The 22,269-nt window shown below is 45.2% G+C and overlaps 1 protein-coding gene across 4 annotated transcripts in view; it reads right to left on the bottom strand.

Annotated features, from left to right (window-relative positions):
- Positions 1 to 1,755: 1,755 nt before the first annotated feature.
- DPD1 (Polynucleotidyl transferase, ribonuclease H-like superfamily protein) overlaps positions 1,756 to 22,269 on the bottom strand; it is a 191,151-nt gene continuing 170,637 nt past the window's right edge. For all 4 annotated transcript variants that reach the window (XM_086504031.1, XM_086504032.1, XM_086504033.1 and 1 more), the window contains exons 16-18: positions 4,047 to 4,344; positions 2,727 to 3,946; positions 1,756 to 2,105 (exon numbers count right to left, since the gene is read on the bottom strand). In XM_086504031.1, coding sequence (XP_086360157.1) covers positions 1,926 to 2,105; positions 2,727 to 3,946; positions 4,047 to 4,344 — 1,698 coding nt within the window. In that variant the 3' untranslated portion in view covers positions 1,756 to 1,925. The remainder of the gene's footprint in view (positions 2,106 to 2,726; positions 3,947 to 4,046; positions 4,345 to 22,269) is intronic.

Here is a 22,269-nt window from a genome sequence, read left to right as displayed (position 1 = left end):
TGTTATTTTTCAGACCAACCATGAGTATAGGAGGATTTTAGTAGATTCATATGATAAAATATATTTGCCTCTTTAGGACATTATGATGGAATAGATTCATATCATATTGAGCTACCAAACTTAAACCTAATGTTAGACATGAGGAATCATGATGTCTTATGAACATTTGCATCCTAAGCTTAAATGAATCCAAGATATGTATGCCTTGCTCTTGTTTTAAAAAAACCCTAAAAGCAACCTACTAATATTATGTCAACAATGTTGTCCATTAGGAGAAAGGTGTTGCACCGCAACTTCACATCATCAAATGCTTTATGGACCCATGTGAGTTTTGAAGTGTTATATGGGTGGCACAATTAGGCCCACATACTGCACTAAAGAATGAATCTATATGCCAAATATCTATTGTCCTTGGTACCTTTCCTAGTTTATACTCATGACGTTCGAAATCAATTCACCATATCTTACTCACCTCAAAACCAAAACACCATATCTTTCCTCACCAAAGCCTTGCATGCATTGTACCGCTATAAAGACCGACTCTTCCTTTAACTTGTAAGCCTTGATCTAAAAAGATTTAATGAGTTCAACCAACAAGTTAATGCACATACGTCCAATGACAGAGAGCTTCCGGACTCTACAATCTCTCCTTGGCATTGAGGCAACCTTTCTTTATTCTAATGCTTGCTTGGCTACAACACTAAAGTTAATTATGTTCATTGGGGCAAGTGACAGTTAATATGTGAGCTCATGAATACAAGGCCGTAATTTCCCCAAAGACAAACACTAAAATAATTTCTATGTCCACTTTATCTCATTGGCTATTGTGAACTTCAGCAAGTCCTTGGAAGCTTCCTTACATATAGTAAAGCACCAATTATGACAAAATTTCATAGAAGGCAAGCAATAAAGACTGTTATGCCCTTTGGTGATGAAATGGTCAAGGTAGGCAGGTTCAGATTAGCAATGTCATTTAACTAGGGGGATCACAGGATTTAGGAGTGGGTGGTGCTGCTTTGGGTGATGCATCCAATTGGAATGCTACCTATTGATGCTAGATGCAGAGAAACTGAGAGAATAGACAAAGATCCAAACATGTCCTAAACGCTCTAATGAGTTGCAGCAATAACTTCACTGTTTAGATTATCACATGTTACAAATGATAAGAGGAAATGACAAATATCACCAAAGGAAATGATAGCCATATGTGAGCTTGTAATTTCATAAAGTTGCCGGAGAAGAACCATATGTGGTTTTCTAGGTTGTATGCAAAGAAGCCTAGAAGTGAAATTGTAAGACCAGTGCACAAAATGAGCAAATTTACACTTTGATTCTCAAAGGTTGCTGGAGATTTAGTATGCACCTCTTTAAAACTTTTCACAGTAGAAACAAATCATGCAGGCTTTCTCATGTTTTTGTACTTATAGCATAGTGAACTTTCATTTGCCTGTTGGGATTGCAAAGTTGAAGTCAAGGGAACAATCCTCTTGTTAAACAGTGTATGCACATGCATAAGGTAGAGTTGAACCTGCTTTCTAGCAAGAGCTCATGCTGGAGAATAGGCTTCTTCTATAACTGTGTCCTACAATGTTTAGGAAAGTCCTTTTTCCCGAGTGGCTTGGTTTTCTTGTTGTAAATATGCAAAATGGAAATACTAGTAGTAATTTCCGAATTTGCAGGATTCTTCAACTATTTTTTCGTATATAATCAGTTTTTCTTCCCTTTACCATGAATTGCAAAACATTGATGCCTCCAGGATTCTAACCATTTAACCTCCATATTTCAACCATTTTGCAGAAAAGATCCTCAATACAGCCTAGTAAAATACTGTACAATTTTGATCTCTATAGACGAATGGGCGCCAATGAATTAAAAAATTACAGATGGAATACAAAAAACCTTGGGCAAATTATGGCCAGCACATCTTACTTCTGCTCTGATGCAACTGTAAGTTTGAGCCTAATAGGCGACTTCAAAACTGTCAAAAATGCGTTTTCCAAAGCAATAGCATGTTCCTGCTGAAGGAATTTTTTCAAAAACAAATCAGATGTGGTCATGTGCACTTCCGAAGCTTCTGGAGACCTCTTCACAAAGACCAGAATCCCCTGCATAAAAGGAGAGATAATAGTTAGCGTGGATTGAAAATTTATACAATTAGCAAGAGTCTTTATGTAAGTACTACAAGAAGTTCAAAAGAAGATAAAAACAGTTTTGACTAGTTCATAATCTATTTTGGCCTGAAGTGTATACAAAAACTGCAGAACGGTCGCTAAAGAGACTGAAACGGGCTTAAGGGGATAACGAAGGTCCAAAGACAGCCACCAGTTTTGCGTCATTTTGCTCAAAAGCCACTGCGGTTATAACTAGTAGAGCCCATTTATCAAAGCCCTTGTAATACCTGGTATGTAAAACCTCATGGATGATGATGTTACAAGGTAGAGTAAGGGATTCAATTGTAAGTTGTGCAACTTGTCAGGCACGCGGTTAGAGAAGACACTCATTTGGCAAAACAAATGATCTCAAGAAAGGAAAAGCTACTAAAGGAATAATTCATGAGTTTCTTGGCTGTGCTTAGCTCACTGGCAGACAAAGTGACAATATATATAAGTTCACCTCTAATCAACCTGAAAACTATCAAAATAAGCACCCACTTCTGATGCCATACAGTTTCTTTCCCTTTCAATCTCAAACCAGAAGAAAATATTGTGAAACATTAGTAGAGTTACCTTCTGTTTCGCCAGTGCATGAGTAGCTGGGTAGTCTTCCAATGCTTGCAGCACAAACTGCCAGGTCTCTTGTAAAGCTTCTGTGTTGTTCAATTCTCGTACTGCTGCATCTTTTACCCTTTTTGTTGCTTCAGAAACACCTGATGATGGTCGTGATGCCAATTCACTTGTGTCAACAGATGAAGAATTCAGTTGTTCAGCGTGTGGTCTAGAGAGAGAGAACTCCGCATCGCTCTCACGGTCTTGTTGAACCTCAAAAACAGCCTTTTCCATTGATGCCACAGTTTCAAGCAGTTCCTGCTCAAGCTCATGAAATTCCTTGTCTTTTTTATCCTTGTTTACTGAGTTGTTTACAAGCCGGACGGGTTCAGCACTTGTAACGTTATTGCCATTGAGCTTCTGCTCCAGAGGGCAAGCTTTCTCTCCCGAGGTATCATCCTTAGAGAGCAATTGGGTAGCTCTGATGGAGATCCACTTTGGGAGTCCATCTATCTTATCAAGGGCCGAAACAGATGACTCAAAATAAAACCCCGGCTTAACACAGTAGGAAAACAGGGTGTCAATATCGTTCATACACTGGAAGTTCGCGACATTCAAGAATTCCTCTTCCAAACTACCCAAGTTGGTGTTGTGTGTGGTCAACATAGTTCGAGACTTCACATTCTGGGCTAAATACTCAACTATTGCCCTTGTAACTGCACCATCATCATTCAAGGACAATCCTCTGTCAATGCCATCCAGCAATATTAGGGATTGGCTTGTGGCATTTTGTAGGATGTTTACAAACCTGTCCATCTGAAGCTCAAAACAGCTTCTGCCAGTACTTACATCGTTTAAGTCTTCTGCCTTCATTAAGATAGTGTCTGCTATCCCTAGAACTGCCTCCTTTGCTGGAACATAGCTTCCTATTTGTGCAAGAAGCTGAATGAGGCCCGCCTGCTGCAGAAAGCAGCTCTTTCCACTAGCAGGTGGCCCTGTCAATATAAGCACATCAGGGCAGAGCCGATGTTGCTCAGGATATAAGCTGTTGAGATCAGAGGTCCATGAAGCCATCTTTTTATCCATTTCAGGTTGATAGCCCATTTTCAAAGAGTTTGCATTAAAAAGCTCCCTCTTTGGTCTTTGAAGTTCAGCTACAGGATGCCTGCCCGCTGTCACTTTGATTAAGCGACTACCACTACTAACGGCTGGCTTGCAGTACTGCCTCGAAACAGCAACTTCTGCAGATCCAAAGAGTTTGAGATTTCTCATGCATTAACGGTCATCAGTCATAAATACTTACTACCAAGGGATATCTCAATTTACAGTTTGAGATTTTACCTGCAAATGATGCGAGAACATCTATTGCTGCAACTGCCTGATTGGCCATTTGTAATTGCTTTATGAAAGCACACACTTCACTCCTAAGAAGCTCTAGAACACTGGCCTCTTTATGTCTCAGTTTTTTCATCAACTCCGACCTCCTCTTATTGTGCTGAAGGAGGCTTGTACTAACAAAGCAAACTATATCTTCAGAAGTTCCAGAAGAATAGAACTGATAGTCAGCTGGCAAGGGGATGTTTTCAAGGGCTTGTTTCTTCACACTGACATAGTGATCTCCCTCTTCGTTTAGCATGAGCTGTGTACCAAGAATAAGTCCAATCGAATTTTATTGTGATCACAGTAAGAAATTCTAGACTTCCTTAAAAGCATCAGAATCCAGCAAACGAAACCTCTTCAAAATGTTGACATTTTCATTATTCACACAACCTCAAATATGTATGCAATTAAAAAAAGCTTATAGAATGTGTCCAAGGTATATGGCACAAATACACATTTGCATCTAACTATGCACAAAATTGAGAGGAATAGCAAGTTGTTGTGGCACAACCACATGTATAAACAAGGCTAGACGTAAACAACCAGAGAGGGAAAACTTATCATGTCTTCTATGCTACAATGCAATTTGCTCTAGTTCATTCAACACTTATTTAGAGCTAGTACTATCAACATAATAACAATGCAATTCACATCTACAAATTACCAAGTAAGGTGTCTCAAACACAAAATATAGAAATCAAGGTTGCCATATCATATTTCAGCATAGAAGTCTGGGATAGATATTACTACCAGTCTACTACCTTGCTTGCAATACAAATTGTAGTCTTGTAGTAACGTGAGTGTGAATATGAATGGCTCACCAATGGCATTTTTCTCCCATTAAGTTTTTCCCCTTGGATACTCAGTGTGATGAGAAACCTTATCTCTTAGGGTTCCTTTTAACCTCTTGTAGCCATGCAATTGTTACTTACAGAGAGAAGAACCCAGAGTGTGTATCGTCCATGTAATCAATATACTGAAGTGATAAGTCATAGCATTAGTCACTTACCAATCTCGGAAGGACTATACTACCTCAAGCTAACCTTAGGATTGAAATAATCCCTACCCTTCATTCTGAGGAGTCTTGCCTACTCAAACCATATAATCGCCCAATCTACGACTTAGAACTGTAAAAAACGTTGATGCTTATCAATCAGCAACTTTCTTTTGCTCAGCTTGTGCTTTTGATCAGATTGCTTCACTTTTTTATAAGAAGACATCAATATCCTCCCCATACGTGTCACCTTCAAAAACGGTACACAGCATAATCTCAAAAGTAGGGTTGACCGTGAAGTTGTCAAACTGTTGTTGTGAGGGAAACACCGATATTGCTCCCACTGACCCCCATAATCACGTCCAAAAACGCTTTAAAAAGTCAAAAGTTCTCATCATTATAACATGTGCAAAGAGTGTACACCAAGCATGTCATGCATAGCAATCAAAATACATATAGTTTAGGTTAATGCTATAACAAACCCAAAAACAAGGAGAGGAAGTAGACCCATGGATTCAAGTAGCTAAGAAGGGAAAAAACAAGCTTATACAATCATCATTGACGTCAATTGTCAACACTGCCTTAAGAGGAGAAGCAACAACAAAGGACAAGATACTTACATGTGAGGATCAGTAGCAAGGCTAGAGCAAAGAAGAAGAAACGAAAGAGCATCAGCATCCAAAAACCATCCACACAACCGTAGTTTCCAAGAAACCCATTTCTTCCACAAAAGATCTTGGGCAAACGTTAATCAAACTCTGCGTTTCTAAAACTTGCATTTCTTTGAAGACAAACATTTTCAGGGTGTCGCCATTTTATTCTATTTGACATTTCAAGGTTCAAGTTTCAAGTAAGGCATGAGTTCTCTACCACATAATATATCTAATTCATGTTTGACTTTGACATGTTGTGCAATGTTCAGTGTGCATTGCCTTTAGTGTCCATGAGTACCTGTCAAACATTTATCTTGAAGTTTTTTACAAAACCTCTTGAACGGTGTTTCAGACATGGTCCGAAACCTGTTTCAAAATTGTGCATTTTGAAACTCTATGGTTACTATGCACACAACCACTTGGAGGGTGGGAAACAGAAATGGCAATTCACGTGAGGTGGGAGAAAGCTCCAAGGATAGAGCTCTTATCCTACGCTTTCCATCAATTAAAACTAGGAAAGATTTCACTGCTCTAAGAAGAATACTTAAAGGCTCAGGGATAGTTTTGGGAGATGAACTCACTCCAAATCAGCTAGTGCAGGCACGTGACTGTATGCCTAGGATATTGACAGCCTGGCAAGAAGGAAAATTGACATTTTATAGAGGTTGTGGGAAGGTCGCTATTTTTGGGTGCCACTCTAGATGACGCCATGAGACCTATGGGACCTCTTTGAAGCTAGCAACGTGGAACTGTAATGGGGCTCTAAGACCAAATCTTCGGATCTTTGAGGATACAAAGACAGAGATTTCATTTTCTACTCAAAGACACATCAAACTCTGGACAGCACACTTCCCATAGTTCCAAGTTACACTTGGGAGTCTGCTTGCAAAAAGCAAACACGTACTAAGCATCGCACCTGAGGTCCTCAAGGAGTACAATGCTTTTCACAAAGGAAATACATTCTCTTTTGTGTAATTGTGGGAGAAGTATGTCGGGCTCTCTATTGTGGGTGCGGGTTCTTCTCAATGCAATGTGCAAGAAACCTCACTCCAAACATAGAAATAAACATAGTAGAGCAATATAGAACAAGCGAGGCCAACTTAAATGACACAACAGTAGACTCCAAACACAATGGCGCTTGACTAACTCATGAATCAGTACAGACTCTAGCTGGAAACACACACGGCTCCAGCCGAGGACTCACGGGTACAATGGGGTGTCGAGGCTCTGACGGAGCGGGGAGAGCGCAGATGTGCAAGGGTGCTAGACTGAACACAAGACTCAAGACTCAAGTGCAAAGATGGTAACATCGCAGTCTGCTATAGTGCTCTTGACCACAGGCAAGGATCCCTCCATGGCTGCATAAATGGCTGAATGACGCTAGTGAGTAGCAACCAACCTCTGAGCCAAGCTCAATAGTAGCAATAGCGTTCTTGGAATCCTGCAAGATCTTCTCAGGTAGCCTGCACAGCAAAGCTAGGTCTATCGCAATCGGTGCCGAAGATCCAGCGATAGTGATAGCTGATTCGGGGCCCTGAACATGCACTGCAGGTGAGCTCTGAACAAGATCAGTAGGCAAACATGAGGCAGGGAGAGGTGACAAGGCAACAACAAGTGGTATCTGAGAAGTAGCAGCTATTGCAAGAGTGAAGATAGCAATGGTAGGGAGAGGTGTTGGTGATGGAGAGACCGCATATGTAGCTAGAAGAGTAGAGTCTCCCAAAGAGGCAACTCCTAAGGGGATCAAGCCGGGGATGGAAGAACTCACCACACACACAATAGAAACATGAGTGGGTGTAGAGTGAGATGGCCGTGAGATGTGTGTCACACAAATCTGGTTCTCTGATTTACAGCAAGGGAAGGAGAGACTCAGTCATGTCCTTCACTACTTTGGCCATTTTCTTTTTCTTTGGTTGAGCTGTAGCACTTTCAAGAGACTTCCTTTGTGTATGAATGGGACCGCTAAGATCCTTCATCCACCTTTATAGGGCTGACATGAATATTGACTACCCATGCTAAGATCAAAGCGTTGAAAGCTGACTTGCGTGGACTGCATCCGTGCTCTAAATCTCTTTGCCCTTGATTGCAGTGATGTGTACAATATCTAATGAAACCCACAGGGCAAAGTATGTATGAAGCAGTAAAGACCATCACAGTGTTGAGAAGTAGTGGGAATGTCACATTTTCCTTTCTTCTCTTTGGCATCTCTCACTAGGAAATAGTACTCAAATACTACCAAAATCTCTTTGCTCCTCTAGTACTGGGGGTGATCAGACTCAAACAAGCCCTCGCATGCCTGGATCGTAGCTTCCATGGAGAGTTGTAAATACGTGCGGGTAACCAATTTCAAAGAGAGAGAGCTTATCATCCCCATAGCATGACATATCCATGTTGCAGTAAGGGTGCGGCCTTGACCTTAGGAAAAGCATTCGGGAGCTCATTGACCATACCCACTGGTACATCATTTGGTAAGGTAGCAGCACCAAGCGCCTCTAAGCCCAATTTCTGCAGTTAATCTCCTGAAAGGGCATTGGACTAGGGGGCTGCAAGTGAAAATTTAGTGAGAACTTCATGTGGCTTGTAGTTTTTGCAAGTTGGCTAATCTCATGGGACAATAACTGTGGATTGCCCTGCTTGGGATTATCAGCAACTTTCTTTTTCTCTTTGGCAGCTTCTTTCCTAGCACTGGAGCTACCTGTTCCTGAACCTGAATCCTTCTCCTCATGTGCAGATGTCCTGTAACTTTGTTCATTGAGGGCATTGGACATCATGTCTGTAACACCATGGCTACTACTGTCTGACTCAGCCTCGTCTTCAAAACTAACCTGCTTTTCTACAGGGGCAGATCTCTTGCGCAAGGTCTCCCTGTGCGACTGCTTGGTGCTTCCAGCCATGGAGACACTGTGCAAGAGAGCAAAGAGAGAGACGTGCGGTTATCTTGATCAATACCACAGTACCGAGTAGTGTAAACGCAGTGTACGAGTCATTGTGTCTGTTACCCACGACAATTAAACACAAACCGAAATCCTGTATGTGAAGCCCAAGAGGTCCCAGAGCCTGGCGCAAAGCAAGATCCTTCCACTAAAGCTGAATTTTAGAAATGTGGAAAGAGCATAGTAACAAGGGATGCCCTTTTTCGGGCTTCCCGTCCCCACTTGCCGTCCCACCCTCTTTTTTACACTAAAAATCCATTTGAGCCCTGTCCCCCGACCCCCGTTCCCCGTCCCGGAATGCGTCCCTTGTGACTATGGGAAAGAGAGTCAACAGGGTAACATTGGGCACGGGCGAGGTGCGAGGTAGGTAAAGGCGAGTAGGCTTGATAGGGGCAATGGATAGAATAGATAGGGGCAAATAGCCTGGATAGGGGTGAGTAGCCAAGATAGGAGCAAGAGGAGCTAGGTAGGGACGAGGAGGAGGTGCATAGGGGCGAGAGGGGTGGGTAGGGGCGAGTAGGCTGGGTAGGAGCGAGGGAGAGAGTAGGTAAGGGAGAGGGGTGGGTAGGGGTGAGGGGGAGTATGGGTAGGTAGGTAGGGGCTAGGGGGAGGGTAGATAGGGGCGAGCAGAGCTTAGGTAGGATTTCTAATTCTGAGCCTCAGCATAGAACAGAAAGAGGAAGGGGGAAAGAGGGCAGCCCTATCAGACCGAGCGCGCAAGCAAGAAACGCTCCCCTCGACCCCCTGCCAAGAGCACCTAAATGTGCGTACCCCTGTAGAGAGCTGACACACCTCTGATCCAAGCATCTGTGAAACCCATCCTGCATACAATGCCCTCCAGGAAGTCCCAGTCAACTCTGTCGTAGGCCTTCTCAAAGTCGAGAAGGAGTATCATCAAATCCTCGCCTTGGAGACATGCAAGGGCAGACGCCTCCCAAAAAGTGAAGATGTTGTCAAGGATACTACGCTCCTTGACAAAACCTGTCCGAGTCCCATGTATAATGCTCTCTAGTAGTGGCTGGATCCTCAAATTCAAACCTTTGCTAGAATTTTGTGGGATGAGTTAAGGATGGTAATGGGTCGCCACTCTCGAATCTCATCCAAGGAGCCTCTCTCCTTGGGAGTCAGGTAGATCAAACCCTCACTCATGTTGTGAGGCATCTCACCAGTGTGCAAAACTTACTGAAATGCGCCGCAAAGATCTGAACCAAGCAAGTCCTAGTGCTCCAAGAAAAAGTTGGGAGTCAAACCATCCTCCCCTGGACAACTTCCATGGGGGAGTGCTTTGAGGGCCTCATGGAGCTCCTCTAGCTGGAGGGGAAGCTCAAGTCTCTGCCGCATCTCCTCGGTAACAAGGCAAGGCATTTGTGCCCAAACCTGCTCCCTCCATCTTGGCGCTCTGACTGAGGTTCAACTTACAACAAATCACGATAGAAGTCATTAGCAACTGTGCGCATATCCTCAAGCTCGGCAGCAATTGATCCGTCAGGTCTCCTCAACTCACTAACACTGGTGTGCACATGGCATGGCCCCTGTTGGGATGTGAGGTTTTGTTGCATCTCTTGTATGAACAATCTCTTCCACCTAGAAAAGTCATGCCAATAACCCATGTAAAGAACCCCTTACAACCATGTGTACAAAAAAGCCACTTGTGTTTGTGCATAAGCAACCACATCTTGTGCTCATGTGTCGAAAGGCTGTCTCTTTTGTATAAGCCTATATAGAGGCACATTCTACTGAATAAATGTAAGTTTTTATCATTTACAAGTATACTCTACTACTACAACGGTGCCGTCTTCGGCGGCGGCATGGCCCCTCTTACCCTCAAGCCCCTTGTTCCTCACAAATTTCATAAAGCAAATCATTGTTTCATCTCTCTCTCTCTCTCTCTCTCTCTCTCTCTCTCTCTCTCTCTCTCTAGATATGGGACAGCCAGAGGAGCAGCCACCACTGCAGAGCTCGTCCCACACTCAATCGACCACTACTGGCACTCTCATCGACCGAGCATTGGAGCTACAGAGATACAGACGACCGCGACTGAGGAGAGGAGCTACACAGCATCGACGGAGACTACAACAGAAGATTCGAGCCATACTCTCTCGACATCCAGAGTGCAGATGAGGATGGATCCTCACCATTTCTTCCATCTTTGTTTCACACACTGTTACATCCAGTTTACCGGGTACCTATTGTATCAGCTCCTACACCCACGTAGTTTTAGATTGTAGTAGTAGTAGTAGTATTTTGTTCCACTTCTAGTTCTTTTCTAGTTCTTTTGTACCCAGACATGGTATTAGATTCACTATTTTGTAACTGATTGGTCTCATAGGTCATTTTGGCCTTTTGAAGACGTTAATATAACATTTCATTTCATTTCTCTCTCTCTCTCTCTCTCTCTCTCTCTCTCTCTCTCTCTCTCTCTCTCTCTCTCTCTAGCTATATGGACACGCATCTTTCTCATGGTTTGCGTTGTGCCATTGGCCATATACGCACGTCCTCACATCAGCTCAAGATTGAGACTGGCAGATTCAAAGGGACACCAACAGATAGCAGGATATGCCGCTTATGCCATCTAGAGCCAGAGACAGAGGTACATTACATATGTCATTGCATACTGTACTATGAGATACGAGGCTGTTTTCATTGTCTATTCAGAGAAGGTTTTAGGTCTCTATCTAGGGTCATGAGTTATGAGGATCAGAGATGTCTTGGGCTATATCTACTTGAGTTACACAGGCATAGAGAAACTTTACTGAGGAGAGCTGAAGAGAAACAACCCCAGAGATAGATCACAGATTTCTTTACACTAGATATTGTACATCCAGAAGAACAGACAGAGGAGCATCCAACAGTGGAGAGGTCTGCCCGCACTACTGGCATTCTCATAGACCGAGCATTGGAGCTAGGAAGATCTAGACGACCCCGATGGAGAAGAGGAGCTCCACACTTTTGAAGGAGGCTACAACAAAGGATTCGAGCCATACTTTTTCGTCGTCCAGAGTGCAGATGAAGATGGATTTCTATGAAGATGGATCTCTACTTCCCTCCCATATTGTCTACACATTGTACTGCTTAGTTCACACATTTCACGCCTTTCACCTTTCACACCTATCAACTTAGTTTAGGATTCCGCAGTATTTATATTTTGTTATCCTAGTTTAATTTATTTTGTTAATCTGACTTTGTATCAGATACACCGTAGTGTAACTTTCTGGCCTCATAGGTCACTTTGGCCTTTTGAAGACGTTAATATAACATTTCATTTCATTTCTCTCTCTCTCTCTCTCTCTCTCTCTCTCTCTCTCTCTCTCTCTCTCTCTCTCTCTCCACTACCTACATTCAGTTCAGTTTTGTATCAATTTTGTTTCATTTGTCTTTCCGATAGACGGATGACATACACATCATGTACATTTGATTTGTCTCATAGGCCGATTTCGGCCTGACATAGACGTTAAAAATCTTTCTTTCTTTCTTTCTTTTCTCTCTCTCTCTCTCTCTCTCTCTCTCTCTCTCTCTCTCTCTCTCTCTCTCTCTCTCTCTCTCTCTCTCTCTCTCTCTCTCTCTCTCTCTCTCTCTCTCTCAGGATTCGGATCACTTTGGCTCGACATGCACGACGCCCGGTCAGACTACTCACTATGGAGGAGATTGATGAGATCTGCCAGCGACCGATGCTGGATCTCTTGTGATCTAGCTATCCCAGCTAGCTGCTTACCTGCTTAGTTCACACCTAGCAATTTAGGATTCCATAGTATTTTATTTTGTCATTCTGTCATTTTGTCATCTTGTTACTCTGACTTTGTATCAGATCCACCACATTGTAACTTTCTGGTCTCATAGGTCACTTTGGCCTTTTGAAGATGTTAATATAACGTCTTCAAGGAGCAACCAACGGTGGGGAGGTCTACCCGCACTACTGGCATTCTCATAGACCGAGCATTGGAGCTAGGGAGACCTAGATGACCCCGATGGAGAAGAGGAGCTACACAGTTTCGAAGGAGGCTACAGCAAAGGATTCAAGCCATACTCTTTCGTCGTCCAGAGTGCAGATGAAGATGGATCTCTACTCCCCTCCCATATTGTCTTCACATTGTATTGCTTAGTTTACGGTCCCGCAATATTTATATTTTGTTATCCTAGTTTGATCTATTTTGTTAATCTGACTTTGTATCAGATACACCACATTGTAACTTTCTGGTCTCATAGGTCACTTTGGCCTTTTGAAGATGTTAATATAACATTTCATCTCTCTCTCTCTCTCTCTCTCTCTCTCTCTCTCTCTCTCTCTCTCTCTCTCTCTCTCTCTCTCTCTCTCGCAAGGAGTTGCGGGATGAAATTCAAGCCCTAAAAGGTAGCATCTCAGCCCTTTGGAAGGAACTTGACAAAACCAAAGAGGGAGGACGCCTTGAAGATGGAGAAATTCAGCCATCAATGATAGATGAGCTGAATAGTATATGAGCACAAGTCAAAGAAATAAAAGAGGAAGGAGAAAAGAAGACCTCATGCGTGGAGGTTCTCTCCAAAACGCAAAAGAAGATGGAAGAGGCTGAAAAATGGATTGAAGTTGTCAAGAAGGGAAAGGGCAAGGACATTCCGCCTACACCCGACATCATCAACAAGACACTAGAAGAGGAACAACGAAGAAGGGTACACGCTCTACACGTGAGAGTGACCGGCCTAAAAGATTCAGATAAGGTGGACCAAGAGGTGAAGAGCCTCATGTCAATGATGGGGGTGGAGAAGCCCTCGCACACACAAGCTTGGAGAGTGGGCAAGAAGAGTGAAGGTAATGGGGAGAGTTCAAAAGAACGGGCTCTCATTTTGCGCTTTCCCTCCATGGAAGAAAAGAAAGACTTTTTAAAGAAGAGGCCAACCCTCAAGAAAACAGGTATCTTTTTAGGAGATGATCTTACGCTCTCATAGCTTGCACATATGAGAGAGGTCATGCCAGAGATTATAGCAGCAAGGGAGAAGGGAAAGTTAGCCTTCTACAGAAATGGACGAGTAGTGATTACAGAGCACCGCTCTACATGACGGTGCAAGACCTATGGGACCACTCTCAGGATGGCGGTTTGGAACTATAATGGTTCGTATAGACTTGATGTGGGGGCCTTTGAGGACAACTTCAGAGACAGAGACATTGTTTTCTACTCAGAGACTCATCAGGGTCCAGGACAGTTGATGCCGCATACATCAGGATACAGATGGGAGACAGCTTGCCGGACATGCACCAGATCTGCGCATGGGACCAGAGGATCAGGAGGTGTAGCAGTTCTTTTTAGAGAGGAGCTCCAACCACTATTGCACATAGTTCGGAGAGATGATCAGGCCAGATACTTGTGGGTGAGGCTGAGGGCAAAGACTGGATGTTTCTTGTACATCGCCATATGCTATTTTCCTCCCAGCACTTCAATATATGCTTCACCCAGAGGACAGTCTCCTTACTCTATACTTGATGATGATATCTGGGAGTTCTCCAGGGATGGAGACATCATACTTTTGGGGGATTTCAATGCCCGTACAAGCAGCTCACAGACGGTCTTCTATGACACCTCAGAGGAGATGCTTAGAGAGCTAGAGCCAGAGGAGATGGGACTTGAGAGATGCTCACAAGACAGAGAGCATACAGAGTATGGGAGATACCTGAGGGAGATGATGACTACTCACAGTTTAGCCATACTAAATGGCTTACCGACTTTCCCATCGTCTACAGGTTTTACTTGTTTTCCACACAGACATGGGTCCAGTATTGTAGACTATGTTTTGACACATCCGAGCTTTATCTCCCACATTCAGGATTTCATAGTGGGGCCCAGGCCTGTTGGGATAGCAGTAGATCATGCACTTTTGACATTATCAGTCTCCTTTGAGTACGATACATCTCAGGCCTCACGGGGTGGTAGACATCCAGATTCCACGCTATACTTTTACACCAGAGACTGATTCAGTCTATGCAGAGGAGATATGTAGGCTTTTATGCACATCAAAGCCAGTATACACAGTGGAGGAGATCACATCTATGCTGACAGTGACATTACATGGGGCAGCGAGACAGAGGCATACCCACACACTCAGCCTGGTCAGAGACGTCGTTCTGGGCACATGCCTCAGAACAACTGGTATGATGAGGAGTGTCGACAGAGGAGAGCTCAGATACAGCGGGAGCTTACACTGGGAGTGATCACCTATAGACAGTCTCGTATTGCTACACGACGACTAGTGCGACGGAAGAAGCGAGTTTTCTTGGTCCAGATGGAGCAAGATTTATATCAGCTCTTCCTTAGTACAGATTCACGAGAGGCTTGGCGTCTATTCCATGAGCAATCTCCCCTACCAATGATTACTTCTACAAAGATATGGGGGCAGTATGCAGCATCTTTATACACTGTACCTGGATAGCCACCACTACCAGATCCACCACAGCCATGTCCGGCTACGAGCACCTTCTTTACCACTGAGATGGTAAAGAAGGCCATTGACACGATGAAGACTAGACGGGCATAGGATCATGAGGGTTTGGTAGCAGAGCACATTATACATGCTGGGGATTTGTTGGCAGAGATGCTTGCACGGTTATTCAACCGTGTCATGTGTGAGGGCTTTCTTCAGTCTTGGAGATTATCTACTATTGTACCTATCTTCAAGACAGGAGACCCACAGTGCCGGGGAATTACCGTACTATCATGGTAGGAAACACATTGGCACGGTTGTATGCATCCATCCTTGAGCATAGGCTGAGCAGTTGGGCAGAGATTATGGGCATACGAGCACCTGGGCAGGCTGGTTTAAGGAGGGGTTTCTCCACACTAGATCATGTATTTACACTCACAGCTATCATTGAGGAGGGTCGAGCACATGGTAGACGGATATATTGCAGCTTTGTGGACTTCCGCAAAGCTTTTGACACAGTACCGAGGGCCAAATTGATGCGCCGACTTATGGAATTGGGGGTACCCACACAGCTGATATGGGGGATTATGGCATTGTACAGTTCAGTGATGGGTCATGTACGCACATTAGAGGGGATATCTGACATAGTTCACTCCACTATCGGAGTGAAACAGGGATGCCCACTGTCCTCTACTTTATTTGGTATGTATGTTGATGAGGTCTCTGATTATATTGACAGACAAGGAGATAGAGGTGCTCAGCTTGCGGGGACATGGATCCCTCTTTTATTGTATGCTGACGATATCGTGTTGATATCAGACTCACCAGAGGGTATGCAGAGACATTTGGACGCATTGCATAGTTTTGCAGAGGATAGTGGATTGTCTGTCAACCTTGGTAAAACCAAGGTCATGGTATTTAATACCACGCCACAGTGGGTTAGGAGATCAACACCTACATTCACATATGGGCAAGACAGTATGGAGTACTGTAGCAGGCTACAATGTCACTTTCACAGGACACTCAGTTAGTACAGTTGGTCTGGTGTAAACCGTCTGGTCTAGTTCACACTGGACGAACTCTCTGGGCTGGGATGGGCAGTGACACGTGGCAGGATACGGACAGTGGTCTAGTGGACATCGTGGCCGGGTCACCACCACCACTCACTTTGGAGATTGGCTTAGGTAGCTAACATTTATGGGCCGTTGGGTCATTATCATCATCTTCTTCACATCATCATCTGTTTCACATCTTCACGTAGTCGTTTAGAGTGAGTCTATACATAGAGCACTGATTCACCATCCCTGCACATATGAGCCTCGACACCCCATTGTATCTGAGAGTCCTGGGCGGGAGCTGAGTGTGCTGCCACGCCAGAGTCAGTATCAGTTCTTTGAGATAGTCGAGTCATTTGTTGTGGTCTACTGTTGCTATTGTGTGTCTCTGTGAGTTCAGTTGTTGTCTATTGTTTCTTGTTTTCAATCGGTTTTGAGTGAGATTGTCACGCACATTGCACTGAGGAGCACCCACCCACTGTAGAGAGCACGACACGCTATCTGCGCTATAGGTGCTCTCATTTTGGCGATCACGGTGGGACCTCATTGAAATCTCACTCTGAGATTTGAAGCTAGTTGGGTCTATCTAGCTTCGCCTACCTTGCCTTGCACTGATCTCCTCTCGCCTGGTCCAACTGGTCTAGTCCTCTCTCGCCCTGGTCATCTCTGGCCCTGGTCCAACCAATCTTCATTCCTTGGTCTAGTCCTCCTCGTCCCTGGTCCAGCCTGATCTAGTCACTTGCCTGGTCTAGTAGAGTCTAGACCAGTCTTCAGCCAGTTCAAGGTTTTCTTGCTCAAAGCTTGGTCGGGCTTTTGGTTACTGCATGACACAACAAGACAGTCAAAAGAGCGACAAAGCCCACTACTCAGTCCTCTGAAGTACTACCACAAGAGACGTCAACCCTTCGTGCCAAGTAGAAGCAAAGTAGAAGTCCACCAACTCCAGTACCCCTACCTTCCCCTACAGCTACCTCCATTCCCTCAACAAGTTCTACACCTCCCCAGTCACCCCAATCAATAAACTTCTCATCCCATGTAACAGCTATGGAGGAGCTCACAAGCGTTCTAGCTAAGGTGAATATTAAGTTTCCGACTTTCAAGGGTCTCTCCTCAGAGGATGCTGACGACCATGCCCGGAGGTTTGTTTCTCTCTGCAGAGGTCGTGGCCTCAACGGAGAAGATGCCTACTTAGTTCTCTTTCCATCTACCTTGGATGGTTTGACAGACAAGTGGTACAGCCAGTTCGCACAGAACCATTTTGCAACTTGGATAGCTTTAAGACAACAGTTCTGTGTAGCATTCAGGCCAGGTGACTACCAAGAAAAGGTTTTGGATGAGTTGGCCAACATGGTGCTCCAACCAGAGGAGACTTTTGCAGAACTCATGACTAAAACCAAGTCTTTAGTCGCCAAGCTTCCTCAACCACCAGGTGAGTTCATGGTCAAGAAATGGATAGAGAAGGCGCTTCCAAAGACTTCTCAACAAAAACTAAGAGAGAATCTCCGACCTGATGCCACCTTGGAGGAGTTTGTTGCTGCTGCTACTAGGATAGAGGGGGCAAGGAAGCTGTTTACCGACCCTTCTCAGGTAGAGACTGCCTCGGTACTCTTGGAGAGTCTGTCTGACCCTTTGACTTCCTTACGTCGGGAAGTTGAAGCCCTAAAACTACAACGAGCTCTACAAGAGGAGAAATCAATCTCTCTCAAATAGGAGAAGGCCCCACATCATGAAGCTTTGGATCAAATCAAGAGGGAATTAGAAGAGCTTCGGTCTCAGCAAGAGACTGAGACTATGGTATGGTGCAGCTCGTGTTGCTCTCCAGGACATCCTCCACAGGACTGTCCCCTTCGAGCTTATTGCCACTTCTGCGAAAAGTCTGGGCATGAGGACAAGGACTGCTACTACCTCAAGGGATTGCAACAAATGCAGCAAAGTCTTGGTCCTACTCTTCAACAAGGGCCAGCGCCTGCATCCAACATGGTTTCTCTCTGTGGCCATCCACACCATATGCCACCTTTGTTGACAGCCCCTCCTATGCAAGGTATGCGAAGTACTTTTCCGTCTCAGAGCTTTTATCATACCCATGCTCCCTCATCCCCTCAAAACTTCTATGCCTCCACCTCCAACTCCATGTACCAGGAGCAAGGACCACCTCGTCCGTCGACTCGCCCTTTGAATCGGCCCATTTTGTGCTACAGATGCGGGAATATGGGCATTACCAAAGCAAATGCCCCCTGCCAGAAGGGTCCCCTCCTTGCCGTCATTGCCCTGAAACGAAGGATCACTACAGTAAGGATTGCCCTAAACTTCGTGCATCCACGGCTTCGCACTCAAGTCAAAGCCAGAATGAGTCTGCCTTTCCCAAGCTTAATTTGATAGCAGTGAGCACCATTTCTCAGCCACCCCCTTCTACCCACGTGGTTACCCCTCAAAATAAGCTGCCGCAGTTGGCAGAGGAGCCATCGAGCGTCCTCACCCGGGCCCAAAGAGCCGCTCTCGGTCTTAGCATTCCAGCAAGTTCAACTCCCCCACACAGTCTCACACCAGTGGTTACCCTACCTGCAACTGTTAACAAGCCATCCCCCAGTGCCATGAAAGAATCCAAATCTTTGCTCTCCGATATTGATGACGCTTTCTTGGAAGCAGTTTCCGATCTACAAAAGATCAAGGAACCCGAGAAACCATTGGTAGAACAGGAAAAGATTACAACAGAGACAGTCCTGAAGAACACCTTCCAACAAGTGTCCCTCTATGACATGCTGCGACTAGATGCAAATTTTAGAAGTGACACCCTTGCTGTTATTCAGTCACTTTATCCTGGAGCAAGTCCATGTGACGGGCACCTCCCAGTGCGACCATCAGAGTCCTATATGATATCCAATCCCGCTGCTCCACTCACTGATTATAGAAGCCCTCGCATGACAATGTCCGTTTTGGGTCGGCAATTCTCAAAAGTGATAGTGGATGGTGGATCTGGCATCAACCTGATGCCCGAGTTCACTATGTTAGCTCTAGGTCTACAGCCTACTCGCCCTGCTCCCTTCACAGTTACATTGGCCGACCAGCGAACAGTCTACCCAGTGGGCATAGTGGACAATGTGCCTCTGCAGGTACAGGACTTTACTTTTAACTTGGATTTTGTTGTGGTTCGTCTTCCCCAGGTTGAGGGCGGATTTCCTTTGCTCATTGGAAGACCATGGCTACGACACACTAAAGCACTTCATGATTGGGGAAACGATGCAACCCATTCTCTTAGAAGGAGGTATGGATCCCGTGGTGCAGCAAGTTTCTTTGTCAATGGAAACCAACCCTGAACAAGAACAGCCTACTACACCTGAAGAGTCAGATGAGGATCTGTTAGAGTGGTTGGATGCTACCAAATCTATGCCTTGTTATGGACTCTCTATTCACTCTTTGCCGGCAGGTACACCCTCTTCCAATGTTTCCTTGGTGGACGCCTTTGAATTTGGTACGCCTATGAAGAATCATATAAGCGGGAAGAAATCACCGCTACAAGAGTTCACCCCCCTTCAAACATCAGTGGTGTTTGCTTCTACGACCAGAACAAAGCTCTCCTCTGGGTCTGGTGAACTCCCTTCACAGAGCCCGGCCTACTTGAAGAATTCCCTCCTCTTGATAGTTGTCTTGCTCGTGGTACATCCTCTTGCTCTCCATCGACTACCGCGCTCTGTAGCAACTCAACTTTCAGCTCTTGCTCTCCATCAACTGCCGCGCTTTGTAGCCTATCAACTTTCAATTAGTCCTACATTTTTTCCCCTCGCCCCTAGTCCCCATGGCCACTCACCCTCGCCCCTAAGTCCCTTGCCCTCGCCCCTACCCACCCCTCCCTTCCACTCGCCCCTAACCAGTCCCCCACTCACCCTCGCCCTACCCACCCTCCCTTCCACTAGCCCCTAACCAGTCCCCCACTCACCCTCTCCCCTACCCTCTCTCAACCTCGCCCCTACCCAATCCCACCCCCTCACCCCTCACCCCTCGCCCCTACCCACCCCCTTCCACCACTCGCCCCTATCTAAACTTCCCCACCCCTCTCAGCCTAAGCCTCATCTCCCCCACCCCGTTGATCTACATTGTGCTTTCAGTAGCCTCAAGCTCCCTTTGCAACCTAAGAAATCTCGTCAAGGAGTCTGAATTCCAATCTGCTTCGTGAACCCTTCATGCTCTTCCTCAACAACTACGACTGGCCTCTGCAACTCCTTCAGGAGCCTCTCATATGCCTCCTTCAGAGCAACTACACTTCATTGGTTTACAGCTCGAGAAGTGCCAAGAGTTTGCTGCAGCTCTTCACACTCTACTTGAAACTTCCTAGAATTCTCATGAACTGTCATCATCTCTACATAAGAATCCGCCATCCTGTGTTCAAGCAGAGAAACCACTTCCTCCAAGTGTTGAATTCTCTTGCCAGTTGCAAGCTGCAATCATTTCTTGCATGGTTGGGCCAAGCACCGGCTTCAAGAAAGATGTACATGCGGTACCTACTGGTTTTATTTCCTAGTTTTTCAGTATTTCCTCTCGCCGAGACGGTGAGTGGTCTTATGGCGGGCAACCTGTAGCAGGCTACAATGTCACTTTCACAGGACACTCAGTTAGTACAGTTGGTCTGGTGTAAACCGTCTGGTCTAGTTCACACTGGACGGACTCTCTGGACTGGGCTGGGCAGTGACACGTGGCAGGATACGGACAGTGGTCTAGTGGACATCGTGGCCAGGTCACCACCACCACTCACTTTGGAGATTGGCTTAGGTGGCTGACATTTATGGGCCGTTGGGTCATTATCATCATCTTCTTCACATCATCATCTGTTTCACATCTTCACATAGTCATTTAGAGTGAGTCTATACACAGAGCACTGATTCACCATCCCTGCACATCTGAGCCTCGACACCCCATTGTACCTGAGAGTCCTGGGCTGGAGCTGAGTGTGCTGCCACGCCAGAGTCTGTATCAGTTCTTTGAGATAGTCGAGTCATTTGTTGTGGTCTACTGTTGTTGTTGTGTGTCTTTGTAAGTTCAGTTGTTGTCTATTGTTTCCTGTTTTCAATCGGTTTTGAGAGAGATTGTCACGCACATTGCACTGAGGAGCACCCACCCATTGTTGAGAGTACGACACACTATTTGCGCTACAAGTACACTGATGCATACACATATCTTGGGGTGGTCTTTAGTGGACCGAGGTTCACATTGAAAGTGGCAGCAAACACTAGATTGACTCGTGCCTATGCAGCCCTAGGCAGTTTAGAGAGGATTTGTTCGCAGGTTCAGTTCCAGGAACCTCGAACAAAGCTCTCGCTTTTTGACACTTTGGTCGCTTCAGTTATGCACTACGGGGTTCAGGTTTGGGGACCGTCTGTTGACAGTGCTGGATGGAGTAATATGGAGAGACCCTTGATATCTATGATTTCTAGGCTGATTAGAGCCAAGGCCTCAGTTCCACATGACATCATACGAGCGGAGCTGGCTGCCCCACCTATGGAGGTTGAGGCACTCACCAGATCAGTATCATTTGTACACAGCTTATGGGACACCACCAGGGACAGGTATGCTAGGCTTGCTCTTGAGTCATCCAGACAGTTGGCATTACAGGGAGATACATCATGTTGGTATGCACAGATGAGCTCATGGTTTCAGAGGCATGGTTTCAGCATGGACAAGCTGCCCCCTTTCCAGTATTCTCTTGATGCACCATCTTTGGCTCTTGCACGGATGAAGACTACTAGACTCATTCGGCAGGATCTTATCCAGCTTGATAGCAAGAGGACATGGATAGAGCCATCACAGGAGTTGGGTACGAAGAGGGTTTTCTATAGAGAGCATCTTCTCCAACTCACGACAGACGGATTTGTCACACGGCCCAGCTACATGGACACACATCTATCTCATGGGTTACGATGTGCCATAGGCCAGATTCGCACATCTTCACACCAGCTTGGGATTGAGACAGGTAGATTCAAAGGCATACCAGCAGACAGTAGGATATGTCAGTTATGCCATGCAGAGCCAGAGACACAGTTTCACTACATATGTCACTGCACAGTCTACTATGAGATACGGGGACGCTTTCATTGTTTATTCAGAGATGGTTTTGACTCGTTAGATAGAGTCATGAGATATCAAGATCAAAGATGCCTCAGATTATTCCTA

This window comes from Adiantum capillus-veneris, chromosome 28, assembly GCF_014529385.1.
Source record: "Adiantum capillus-veneris isolate H3 chromosome 28, ASM1452938v2, whole genome shotgun sequence".
Taxonomy (NCBI): domain Eukaryota; kingdom Viridiplantae; phylum Streptophyta; class Polypodiopsida; order Polypodiales; family Pteridaceae; genus Adiantum; species Adiantum capillus-veneris.
The sequence above is the reverse complement of the archived record's forward strand: the minus strand, read 5'-3'. Positions and strand labels throughout refer to the sequence as shown.